This window comes from Acinonyx jubatus, chromosome D3 (assembly GCF_027475565.1).
Source record: "Acinonyx jubatus isolate Ajub_Pintada_27869175 chromosome D3, VMU_Ajub_asm_v1.0, whole genome shotgun sequence".
In the NCBI taxonomy this organism is placed as follows: domain Eukaryota; kingdom Metazoa; phylum Chordata; class Mammalia; order Carnivora; family Felidae; genus Acinonyx; species Acinonyx jubatus.
In genome coordinates, this window is record NC_069392.1 from 17692600 (window position 1) to 17705868 (window position 13269).

At 51.6% G+C, this 13269-nt stretch overlaps 1 protein-coding gene across 5 annotated transcripts in view; it reads right to left on the reverse strand.

Annotated features, from left to right (window-relative positions):
- Positions 1-6928, reverse strand: part of SSH1 (slingshot protein phosphatase 1) — a 63511-nt gene extending 56583 nt beyond the window's left edge. Inside the window, exons 1-2 of one of the 5 annotated variants that reach the window (XM_027044014.2) lie at positions 6718-6928; positions 2231-2271 (exon numbers count right to left, since the gene is read on the reverse strand). In XM_027044014.2, the coding sequence (XP_026899815.1) occupies positions 2231-2271; positions 6718-6786 (110 nt within the window). In that variant the 5' untranslated portion in view covers positions 6787-6928. Of the gene's footprint in view, positions 1-2230; positions 2970-6717 lie in introns of those variants that run through there. The other 4 variants (XM_027044018.2, XM_053206209.1, XM_053206208.1 and 1 more) reach the window with 4 other exon arrangements.
- Between the last annotated feature and the right edge of the window lie 6341 nt (positions 6929-13269).

Consider the following 13269-nt stretch of genomic DNA (forward strand, 5'->3'; position numbering starts at 1 on the left):
CCTGCTTGGCATTCTCTATCCCCCTCTCTCTGTGCCTCGTCCCCACTCACACTCTTTCTCTTGAAATAAATAAATAAACAGTGAAAAAAAAAAAAGCCAACAGGATGGAGTCGCCGGCCTGAAAATGGGGAGTGAGGCCAAGGTGGGGGAAGAGCGACTGAGAAGGGAACCGGGAGGACAAGCTCAGAGCCCAGGTCCCCGGCTCCAGGCGAGGGTCCCCCAGGGCTCACAAGGGTGGGTGGCGGGGCCGGCTGGTAACAGCGGTGAGGGATTCCCGCGGGCAGCAGACATCCAGGAGGCACCGCCCCAAGTTAGCGGGGCTCCCCGGTCCCGGCCCTGGCAATGCCTCCAACCAGCTGGTGGCAGGCAGGCTCCCTCACCTGGACATCTGACTCCTGGACAGCTGACTCCAGCAAACCACGACACCGGTCTCCGGAAAGGCGGCGTCCTATGGCCAACCCAGGTGGTGGAGGCCACAGAGGCCTCGCTTCAAATACAGTACCTGCCTCGTGCAACCCTGGGCCTCAGGCTCCTCCCCTGTAAACTGGGAAAACCCTCCCAGGGCCGGTGAGAGGATTAAGCATGGCAATGTGCAGAGCGGACTTCCCTTCCCTTCTCGAGGTCCGCTCCAGCTCCAAAACGTGCACAGAAAGGGGCCTTTTACTGGCCCCCCGGGCGCACGCATCTTCAGATCACCGCTATTTGTGAGTTCTTATGAAGTGAAAGAATTCGCGACACTATGCCGTCTGCTAATTAAGGGCGATTTGGAAAAAAAACCCAAAACGAAACAGTAGTTCTTCGTCCCCAAAGACAATCTAAGTGAGAGAGCTAAACACTTTGTCCAGGGCAAGAGCCCCGAAAGAAACGGGAGGGCTCAGGGGTGGAAGACGTTCCGGCTCCAGGTAAGCACTGCAGGGAGGCTGGGGCAGGAGAGGTGCCGGCACAGGCTTCCGGGCTGCTGGTCTGGCCCCTCGGCCGGCACTTCCTCCCCCAGACAGCCTCCCAAGAGCCACTTGCACGTCTTCCCCTCTTCGCCTCCCGTCTTCCCCTCTTCGCCTCCCGAAGAGAGCCGAGCACAGTCTGATCCACAACACGGCCCGTTACTGCCCCCAGTTGGGAGTCTGGCTGATTCCAGCCTTGGAGCCCTGACCTCGACCCTGAGCAACCGAACGCCCCAAGTGACAGAGTAAATCTGTCATCGTCCCCCAGGGGAACGTTAAAGTGAGGGCCCAGCCACTGAAATAAGACATCTCTGGGTTTTGTAGGCTATTACTTCCCTCCACGTACAATCTTTGGAAATAACGCACGCCACAATAAAAGTGTCTTCTTGCCTTTCGCTCAAAGACACAAAACCTTCAGAGACAGGTTAAAAGCATGTTTTTACCACTTCTGTATGTGAGCTTAACCAGAATATCCTGCTCTCCGTAATGAATGGTGGACCCCAGTTTCTGAACACACATTCCCTTTTCCAATTAGTTTTCCTCCTCCTAAGATGAAACAGACATTTTTTTTTTTTTAAGACTAATATCCTTGGAACTCTATTTACTTTTTTAGACTCTGAGAGTCAGAGTTTAAGACTGGCACCTTAGCCTAGAATGCATGATATGATAAGAACACATTACAGAAGGGAGTGCTACGTCTTCCGTAAACAAAACACCCAAAAGGCGGCCTTGCTTTTTGGCAAAGAAAAATAAAAATGCTTTTGGGGTCTACCAGGGGATACAGCAGCTGGGGACCACAGCTAGAGGAAGTCTTTAAAAAGAGTGTACTGAAAGATTTCTCACAAGCACAAAAAAACCCACCTTGAATTAAACTCAGGGGGTAGGATGCCCGTTTCAAATCAGCAATGTGCTTACCCCAGAAGAACACCTTATCAAAAGCAGGATGGAAAAGTGAGAACATTACCATGACTAGTTTTTTCAAAGGCAGAGGTAAAATCTAGAAGGAAGTTATCTAGAGACGTGCATAACGGTAAAGCAGGAGGGGTAGTGGGATTCTGGCCATGATCTTCCTTCTTTTCTAAACGACGACGTTATTAAAGCTGTTTAGAGTTAAACATCTATACAAAAGTTCAAGCACTACCTTTGCAACGTGCTTTGGGCATCATTTTTAAAGCTCTACTGAAAAAAGCTGGTGTGTTCTATTTCAAGGGTTCTCTCTTTTGGCAAGGGACGAGAGTATTCAGCCTGCTTGGAAGAAAGACTTAGGAATGAAAATTAAGTCCGCTTACCTGAGGTTTACCTTTCGATCTTCATCGCTGCCAGCCTCCAGCTACAGAGAAAGAAAGAGAACGTCACATCACAGACACCACTGGGCAATGAGCCGCGGACACGAGTCCTCACATTTTCTGCTCTGATGTCTGAAAAAGATACAGGTGTCCAGGACACCTGGCTCTTTCTACACGGTCGCACCCTTTCCTTGGCAACCCCGCTCCGCTGTCCCTCTGAGTAACTTCCATGGAGGAATCTTCAGGCTTCCCAATGGTTACCCACATTCCTAACACCCGTCGTGCATTGATTCCTGTTGATTGGACTATTCCTACCTGGTGTCGTTCAACACACTCTTCTCAACTTTCCAAGCTTGTTTTGGATCTCACCCTGTTTTTTGAGGGGAGGGGGGGCTATGTTTTAGGAGCATCTATTTCCTCCTTCAACCCAGGCCATAGCTGAGTGACCAACACCATTTTAAGCCCCAACACATGGGTGAAAAAAAAAAAAAGGAAAAACCATTCCAGGCAAGTCTTTCATGACGGAAGGTGGCCAGGAGCAGCCTGTCTGTCTGTGGGTCTCAAAAGCTCTTGGTGGTTCTCAAAAAGGCTTCAGTGTTGAATATAAAACTTTCTAGGCTATCGGTTTATTTATATAAACAAGAGAAATGGACATTTGACATTTCCTAAAAGTTTAAAGGCCAGGGGGGTTAGAATCTGAAAGCAATTAGGACTTACGCCCCGATTGACATTTTCCCCCTTCTTGCCTTCAAGGAGAAAAGTGAAATAAGAAAACGACCGCCCCTGCCCCCCCCAACAACTCTGCACCCCCGGGACCCGCTGACTAGGAACGAGAAACCTGGCAAGCAGTGATGCCCCGGGAGAGATGCAAGGCTGAACGAGGACAGAGACCAGGCAGAAGACAGCAGTGACGGGAAAAGAGTACGGAGCTCACGAGAGGAAGGGGGCCTGAGAGGCAAGGGACACAGAGCAGAGGTGGTGGTTCCAACAAAGGAGGAGAAATACACCAGAGAGTCCCGGAGTCCCTAAACTGTATTAAGATCCTGTATGTCCGAAGCGGACACCCGTGGCCAGTTCTCACGCTCCCTACGCCACAGAGAAGTGGAAAACTCAGGCAAGCCTTCACTGACCACAGGGCCAGGAGCTTCCGTCCCAGAGTCAAGCGTAAACAACTCACACGCCACCACCACAAACTTCGAAGAGGATGTTGGGTCTAACCCGGTGGTCCTCAATCAGGGACAAATTTTTCTCAGTAGGGGACACTGGGCAATATCTGGAGCCTTTTCTGACAGGACGCTGCTGGCATCTAGTGGGCGGAGGACCGGGTGATGCGAAACGTGCCACGATGCACAAGACATCGAATTTTCTGGCCCCAACGTCAGCAGTGCCAAGGTTGAGAAACCCTGATCCGACGTCCCCACCCGCCCCAAAGAAAAAGAGACTGGAGATCTGCCCATAGATATTAGTCACCTTGAACGCTTGTCAAAAATAACAATGTTACAACCCATTCTTGAAAGTTATTGATTTATCCGCTGTTGTGCTTTTGCTTGTTCTCACAGAGGAACGAGATAAGACTGACAGTAAAAATGACATAAATGAGATAACTGAAGATGGGGGGGGGGGGCCGGTCAGGCTGAGTTCCCCGTTCCCACGCCGAATGGGCTGAGTCAGGAAACGGCCGCTCGGGGAGTCTCTGACTCAGAGGAGGAGTTGCATTTTGAGCAGTAAGGAAGTGATTTAGGGGTACAGACCTCAAAGCCACTTCATTCTCGGTCGTTCTCTGGGATTCCCAGGAGTGAAATGAAGGCGAGGTAAGGTCAGTTATTCCAAAGAAAGCTGTAGGATGTGCCCAGAACACACGTTAAGAGGGAAGCCAGCCCTTTTGCAGGAGCGGAGGCCGAAGGAACGTCAGAGCAGGGGCCCAGCTGGCCTGGACCCGCGTCTCCTGACTCCACGCACACGTGCCTACTCTCTCCGTATCGTCTCTTGCTTCTTCGCGCCTCACTCCATCTGGAAGAAAGCCTCGCCTTCCAGGGAACATCCCAACCTCAGCTAGTTCACTGGGCAATGAATGCTGCTGCTCTACTAACGGTAAATAAAAGGCGGTTGAGTTTCAGTCTCATGTTTACCGGGTCACTGGCGCTTGGTAAAAATAACGCTCTGTAGAACAGTTTTAAATGTGTCTCGTGGAGAGGACCCCAATGTCCCACAACACGTGATTCACCCATGCAGTGGAATATTATTTGGCAATAAAAAGGAGTGTAGTATCGACCCACGCCGCAACATGGTTGAACCTTGCGGACGTTACGCTAAGTGACAAGAGTCCAGACACAAAAGGTCACCTTATTGTAGGATTCTACTCATACAAAATGTCCAGAACGGGTGAATCTATGGGAACAACACAAGTAATCAGCGGAAACCTAGAATCTGGGGAGAGCAGGGTAAGGGCGGGGAGACGGGGGCCACAGGTGATGGCTACGGGGGGGAGGGTTCTTTTTGGGAGTGATGAAAATTTCTGGCACTTACACAGTGGTGATGGTCGTGCAACCCTGTCAATATACTAAAAGGCGCTAAAATGGTCTGAAATTGTACAGTCTGAAATGGTGAATGGATGATATGTGAATTGTATCTCAGCTAAAAGATAATAACATAAAATTTAAAAACCGTGTCTCAGGGGCACCTGGGTGGCTCAGTCAGTTAAGTGTCTGAGTCTCGACTGAGGCTCACGTCATGATCTCAAGATTCACGAGTCTCAGCCCCGTGCTGGGCTCTGTGCTGACAGCGCGGAGCCTGCTTGGGATTCTCCTTCGCCCCCTCTCTCTCAAAATAAGTAAGTAAACTTAAAAAAAAATTTTTTTAAAACAAACAAAAAACCGTGTCTCAGACAGGAAGAGTCAGGAATCGAAACCAAGACTGAGGCTGAGAGGCCTTCCGCGTAATCCCTTACTGAAGCCGAACCCTTCCCTCACCTCATAGTTTTGAGAACATGAGATTAAGTGCTTCGAAGTACTCTGGGAACTGCAAGACCGCATGAATCGGAATGATGGAGGAGGACAGATGTCTGTGTGGGGAGGAGAGAAGTTACTGCTGCCTGAATTCTCGGTGGCAGGCAATTGGCCACCCGTGTTCTTTTCCCTGCAATCGACTTGCAGAATCCCGTCTGCAGACAAGGGAACTCATTAACGGCCTCTCCTGGAGAAGAGGGGGCTATGCATAGGGGTTCGGTCTTGCCCCCTCTCTGAAAATGTTCCCACTGTTCCTGGTGAAACAGGCTGAAGAGCTACCCCCAAACTGGTTCCTCTTCTCTCCTGGTGTCTCGCAAACACACACACAAACACACACACAAACACACACAAAATTGTTATCAATTTCCTCTACAGAGAAGGCGCTGGAATCGCTCAGCTGCTGGGGAGTCCGCTTCCTGGGCCTGCAGGGCTCCTCCAGACTTCTCTCCCTTCTCTAAACAGTCCCCAAACTCCTCCTCCAGCTGCTCTATCTTTAGGCCAACACCCGGCCTGTGCCACGGATAGGAGTGTAGACCAGAGGCTACAGTTCTCCGAGAGAAAGTGGGACAGTAGGGGACAAGAGGGTCAGCCCTGCAGCTGCCGGAGGCCCCAGGCTCAGAGGACCCATTCCCCAATCTACTCCAGGGCAAGAAGGAGCCGGCCAACACAGGCCTGGTGGCACAGGGACACACAGAACCCCGCAGGGTGCCTCGGTGCACTCTCAGCCCCCAGAATGCACCGTACGACTACAGGAACCCCGGAATCGGCCCCAGCCACACAGCCAGATACACACAAACATGCAGTCCCGAAGGACATTTCAAAAAGGAAAAAATCCAGACTCAGCCACACACAAAGACAAGACACCCAGTCACACAAGCGCCCTGAGCTCACTCGGTCACTGACACACAGTGACACGGGCCCCAGAGAGACAGACCTCCAGGGACGTGCAGTCGGGAAACAATCTCAAACATTCTCAGGGGCCCCTCCCCCCACCCTCCCCGGGGGGCCTCTGTCACAGCACCAGGCGGGTGCAGTTTCCCAGCAGACCCGCACACAGTCTCCCATACGCAGCCAGGATCGCAGGGTAGGGGCCTAGAACAGCCACAGGGCCACGAATCTCAGAACCAGCATCTCCCAAAGTCGCCAACTAGGAGTCCCAGTCGCACACCCAGTCTGCCACACTGTCACCCCCAGACGGGGATCAGTCACACACGCACACACAGTCTCACGCAGGGCCACCCCCCGACAGAGGTCACACCCGCACCTACAGTCTCCCTGAAAGTCACCCCCAAACAGAGGTCACGGCTCCACACACAGACGGGGTGACACTCTCGGTCTCCCGCACAGTAACCCGAGGCCGGCTGCCCAGACACGGTCGCACCGCGGGGTCTCCGCAGGGCCCGGGCGCCCTCCGCCCCGCACTCGCGGCCCAGGCCTGGAGCAGCGGCTGCTCGGCCGGGCCGGGGCCGCGGGCCCGGGGCTCACCTCGCTGTTGCTGGCCGAGGAGGAGGCGGCGCTGGGCGTGGGCGAGCGCTGCAGGGTCACCAGGGCCATGGCTGCGGCGCGGCGCACGGGCGCCGCCGAGGCCTCCGGCTAGAGCCGCCGCCGCCGCCGCCCGGGCCGGGCCCGGGGCGCTAGAGCAGCCGCGCGCGGGCGGCCGGGCCGAGCCGGGCCGGGCCGCCCCTCCCCCTCGGCGTCCACCGCCCCCGCCACCCGCCTCCCGCCTCCCGCCTCCCGCCTCCCGCCTCCCGCGCCGGCGCGCGCCGGGCCCGGAGCGCTGCGGCGGGGAGGGGGGGGAAGGCGGGGCGCGGGGCGGCGCGCGTGCGCGTGCGCGGCACGGGAGCCCGGAGCGGCCGCTGGAGGCCCCGGCAGCCTCCCCCGCGCGCCCGGCCCTCGGGTCTGGGGACCAGGGCCGCGCGCTTCCGCGGGCACGTCCGCCCCAGGGGGCTCGCCCGCTGAGCAGGCGGGAAAGCGAGGCCCGGCGACTGCGCAGGAGGGGAAGCGCAGGGGCCGGGAGATAAAAACCCTCGGCAGTCTGCAGAAATTCATTCGTTCTTCATTCATTCGTTTGTGAAATATTGGGCACCTGCTAAGTGTCAGGCATGGAATAGTCAACAGTGCGCAAGTCAGATGGGGCCTGTCCTCAGGTCTTTCACAGGAGTGAATCAAATGACTAGGCACATTTATAAATTATTTTGCTAATGTTTTTATATGAATTCTTTCTGTGTCCATAAACCCAGCCGACTCCTTGGGAAGTCAGGGAAGGCTTCTCTGAGAAAGGGACATTTGCTCTGAGGCCTGAGAGGAGAGCAGGATTAACGGGGGAAGGGCGGGGGAGACAGCCTGGAGGTTGGGGGGTTGGTGGCAGCATGCACAAAGGCCTGGAAACGGGAAGGTCAGAGGCCAGGGCCTACGGAGGGAAGCAAGAAGAGTGGCACATAGGGATGGGCTCCAGAAAGCTCTTGGCTGCCGGGTAGGGAATGGATTGTGTGGCGGAAGGTTTGAGGGAGACCAGGGGAAGATGTGACCAGTATGGAGATGTAGGAGAGGTGGAGTACCTTAGCAATCAGTACTGGCTTGACTCAATGATAGGGAAGCTTCTCTTCATTTCCAAAAAGCCCTTCTTCACTTCTGTCTCTGGCGTGCACACTGCACAAGCACCCCCAAATGGCCTGGTCCAATCCTGCATTTCAGCAAAGGGCTCCGCCCCCACCCCCACCCCCGCCAGAAACTCACGCAGCCTCCTGGATCCCTCCCCCAAATCCAGGGGCTGGGACCTCCTGCATATTCCTGGGATCTGACTCTTTAGCACCATTCACTTTATTTATTAATTTTTTTTTTGTTTGTTTTAACGTTTGTTTATCTTTGAGAGAGGGGGAGAGACTGAGTGTAAACGGGGGAGGGGCAGAGAGGGAGGGAGACACGGAAGCCGGCTCCAAGCTGTCAGTACAGAGCCGGGCTGGGGGCTGGAACTCACAAACCGGGAGATCATGACCTGAGCGACGTCCGACTAACCGACTGAGCCACCCAGACACCCTTCAGCACCATTCATTTTAAAGGTGGTTCTCAGTGGGGGCATTGTAACCCCTATGGAGCATTTTTTTTTTTTAATTGTAGGCGTATTTTTTGTTGTCTTGCTTATGGGTACTAGAGAGCCACTGGCATTTAGAGGGCAGGAGCCAGGAGTACTAGATGTCCTGCAAGGCACTGGAGACTTTCCCAAAGAATTGTTCCATTCCCACAAACACCTGTGTAGGTGAGAAACCCATTCAAAATTCTCTGAAGCCAGGACTTAACTCCATTTTATATATCAATGCCGAGGCTCTGTCACGAATTTTCAGAAATGCAACTGTGTTTAACTAGACGGGAAAATATACTTTGAGAGCTTTGTGGGGAGTTGTTGACCATTTGGGAAGAGTTTATGAATGGCAACGCCACTCCTAATATTAAGAGTAGTTGACCAAACAGATTTGCGTTTGTACCTGTGATCTTGGTCCACAGTCATACTTAGTTAGCACTTATTTTAAATTATCAAATATAGGGGCTCCTGGGTGGCTCAGTCAGTTAAGCATCCCACCTCAGCTCAGGTCACGATCTTGCAGTTCATGGGTTTGAGTGTCTGCGTCGGGCTCTGTGCTGACAGCTCGGCACCTGGAGCCTGCCTAGGATTCTGTGTCTCCCCCTCTCTGAAAAGATTCTGTGTCTCCGCTCACGCTCTGTCTCTCTCACTCTCAAAAATAAATAAATATCCAAATATAAGACAAAATTGGGGACAAAATTTCAGTCGAATGATGAATATCTTACTCTCAAATCCAAACCCGTTCATTAAAAACAGACACAAACTTCTGAGACTTTCCTTTGCCCTCCAGAGAGCTGTGCCCAAGTATTCACACACTGAAATGCATGTTTTGTTATGATTTATTTTTCTTTTACGTCTACATTACAGTCAGTGCATCACAGATTTGGGGTTTTTAGACTACATGTGTACATGGGCTTTATAATCTATAAATTTTGTTCCCAGTTAGTAATCATTACAAACTATTTGTGAAATGGGTGTGGGGTTTTAGGGCCGAGAGCCTTGGGCCAGTGGTTCTCAAATTCAAGTGTTTGAAAATCCCCTGGAGAAAACAGACATCTAGGCCCCACCCTCTAGAGTTTCTGATTCACTGATTTCATAGGAAGCTGGAAATTTTTACACGTTTAATAATTCCCTGACGATGCTAAAGGTCCTGGTCTGGGGATTACAGTTTGAGAACCACTACCTACACAAATGCCAGGTCACCCCTCCTCTCTTGCCTCTGTTTTCTTCCTCTGCAATCAAGAAATCCTAACCTGGGTGCCTGGGTGGCTCAGTCGGTTAAGCGTCTGACTTCAGCTCAGGCCATGATCTCAGCGTTCGTGAGTTTGAGCCCTGCGTCCAGGTCCAGACTCTCTGATGTTAGCTTGGAGCCCTTTCTGCCATTAGCTCAGATCCCACTTCAGATCCCCCCCCCCCCACCCTCCCCCCTCTCAAATAAACTTGAAAGAAAGAAAGAAAGAAAGAAAGAAAGAAAGAAAGAAAGAAAGAAAGAAAGAAAGAAAGAAATCCATACCAAGCTCTGATCCTGTTGTCTGGATGGCACTAAACCCACCTCCCCCCTTTCCGGAGACCATCTCTACCCTTTCTCACTTCCTCCTCAAGAGAGGCCCTCTTCCCTCCCACAACTAATTCTTGCCTGATACCCCCTCCAAAAAGCCCCCGGGCCTGGTCCTTTCCAGGATCCCGTCACCTCCGTTCTGTCCCCAGAGACACAGCAAGTGTCCCTGGACTTTCTCGTAAGTATCTCTGTCTTGTCACATGGTCCCTAAGAAAAATCTCAGGGGCAGGTCTGGGACCAGGGTGAGCGCCCAAAACTTCAGGGGCCTCCAAAACAAACCAACAGCCACCTCAGTAAGTAACCAGAGAAATAGTTTCATGCAACATTTTAGGGAATCAAACTTAATGCCTAAATCCAGGATGAACAAAATGTTAACATTTTTTACCGTATCACTGATTTTTCCTTTTGTCTCCAGATTCCAAGGCACAGATCCATCCTGTTTTGATTCTGCTTGATTTCAAATCCTGGTTATTTTAAACTCTTGTGCAAATGGCTGGGGCCCTGACTCCGCTGGGGCCCATCAGGGGCGTGGGGAGGGGATAGGATAAGTGAAAGTCCCCCTCCCCCACTTGGAGTCAGTCTGTAGGTTTCAAGGAACCCAGGAGTGGAAGAGGGGACTCAGCTAGAGGAGGCGGCTCCAAAGTTTTCTTCTATCCAGTAAAGCCCTTTCCGTTCGTTATCATCCTAATTTTTTTTCATCAAAATTTATTTAATCGTCTTTGATCTGGTCATTATATTCCCAGCTTACTTTTTCAACTATGAAAAAACAACAGGGAGGGACGCATGGGTGGCTCAGTCAGTTAAGCGTGGGACTTCAGCTTCGGCTCAGGTCATGATCTCATGGCTCGTGAGTTCAAGCCCTACGTCCAGCTCTGTGTTGACAGCTCGGAGCCTGGAGCCTGCTTCAGATTCTGTGTCTCCCTCTCTCTGCCCTTCTCCCACTCGTTAGTAAATAAACATTAAATAAATCAATAAATCAATAAATACAACAGGGGGCACCTGGGTGGTTCAGTCGACCTCAGCTCAGGTCTTAATCTCATGGTTGGTCAGGGTTGTGAGTTCAAGCCTTGCGTTGGGCTCCACCCTGGGCTTCTGAAGCCTACTTAAAGAAAAAAGAAAAAAAAAGAAAAAAAAACACACAACAGATTATGGAGTAATTTGCGGTCTGCCAGGTGTTATGCAAAATGCTTTGTGAGTGTGCTGGAGACAAGGTTATTAATATGGGAATGCCCCCACTCAGGCTGCAGGCGCACCTCCTCCAGGAAGCCTTCCCTGACCCAGGGCTGAATTAGGTGCCCCTTCTCTGTGCTCCTTTGGCCCCACTGTTCCTTCCTGGGTTGGGCTGCTTTCTTTATTTCTTGTCACCACTGTTGTGATCCTTATTTCACGGATGAGGAAATTCACTCGCAAAGTTGCAAAGTCACATGCCCAAGGTCACATAGCTAGGGAGTGGTGAGGCTGGTATACAAGACCAGGTTTTCTGCTTTAGAATTCAGGCAAAAGACAGAGGTTCTTCAGAACTCTATGGAGAGTTCCCTTTTTAGAGCAACCAATTTGCAATTTCTCCGTAACTCTTCGAAAATGAAACTGAGAGGTAATAAAGCTTTGGTAGGCTGCATAATGGCTCTCCAAGGATGTCTGTATCCCAATCCCTGGAACTTGGGAACATGTCACCTGACATGGTAAGAGGGATTTTGCAGGTGTGATTAAGGCTGTTGAGATGGGGAGAGTATCCTGCTTTACCCAGGTGGGCCTGTATAATCCCAGGGGTCTTTATAAGAGGGAGGTGGCTGGATAAGAGCAAGCAGAAAGATACGTAACGACGAAAGCAGGAGGTTGGAGTGATGTAAGCGGGATCATGAGCCAAGGAGTACCGGGGGCCTCTAGAAGCAGAAATAGGCAAGCGAATGGATTCTCCACTCAGAGTCTCGGAAAGAACTCAGCCCTACTCGGTTTTAGACTTCCGGCCTCTAGAACTACAAGAGAAAAAATTCCTGATGTTTTAAGCCACTATATTTCTGGTAATTGGTGATAGCAGCCATAGAAAATGAATACAAAAACCAGCCTGCACACATAGTGTAAGAAAAAAAAATCATCACAATGTCATAATCCGATATATTCCAGACACTTCTGGGACATTGTATCACATTCTCCTTCACTCAGTTCATTCAACAAACATTTCTGGAGTGTCCACGCTCTCCATAGGACTTTGGGGTCCACGAGTGAAGGAAACAGTCACTGCCTTTGGATGGCATCCAGTGGGGGACCTAGTCAAGCGACATATAAGCAAATATATTTACTATAATGCGCGCGAAATCCCTTGTGCTTCAATAAATTGGTATTGTCAGAGTCCTTCGAATAAGATCAGATTAGCGTCAGAGAAATGAAATAGGTTTGGAAGACCAAGGGGAGAAGGGTGATGGGGAGGGCTGTTTCGGCAAGTGGTCAGGGAAACCTCTGGACAAGGTGACCTTCGGGCAGAAGAAACACACGGCGACCCCATCGGGGAGCTATAGACCTGCTGGGATGCGCCTGGTTCAACCGGGCGTCCCGACTTAGAAGCTGTGGAGCTCCAGATCAGACACTTCCTTCTTCTGAGGCTCACCTGCCTCCTCTGTAAGACAGAGAGGAGAACGAGAGCACTTATTTGATGGGTCATTTGTGAGGACTGAACACAACCACGCCCATCAAAGGGATGGCAAGCTGTCCTTGCTGTCCAAGCTGTCCAACACATTCGTGTTACTTAGTGTAACGGGTTGACCTGTGTCCCCCTAAAAGATGTTGAAGTCTTGATTCCCAGGCCCTGTGTACGTGACCTTGTTTGGAAATAGGGTCTGGGCAGAGAATCAAATTAAGATGAGATCATGAGGGTGGGCCTTCGTCTGACTTGGCTGTGTCTTATGAAAAGGGGAAATTTGGACACGGAGGCAGACGTGCAGGGAAATTGCCGTGTGAAGACTGCAATCTTGCCACAAGCCAAGGAACACCCAAGGTCACCAGCCAAGCCCCCAGAAACTGGGGGAGAAGCGTGGAACAGATTCCCATGGGCCTCAGAAGGGCCAACAGCCTCATTTCAAACTCCTGGCATCCAGACCCACGAGGCAATTGCATTTCTGTTGTTGAAACCACGCAGTTTTGAAAGCAGCTCTAGGAAACGAATACACCTGATACGATCGTTGCCTTGGATGCAGAAACTGAGGCTCAGAGCGGAGCTAGCATTTGAACCCAAGCCAACCAGACCCCAAGGCCCAGGTGCAGGTTGTCAGCCTTTCTAGCCCAAGAGGCAACAGTTTGGATGAGCCCCCGTGTGCGGGGGGGATGGTGTTCAGAGGACTGAAAACCTGAGTCATCAGGCATGGTGTCCCGGGAGGGAGCGTTGGTATGCAGGACTCCTGCCGAG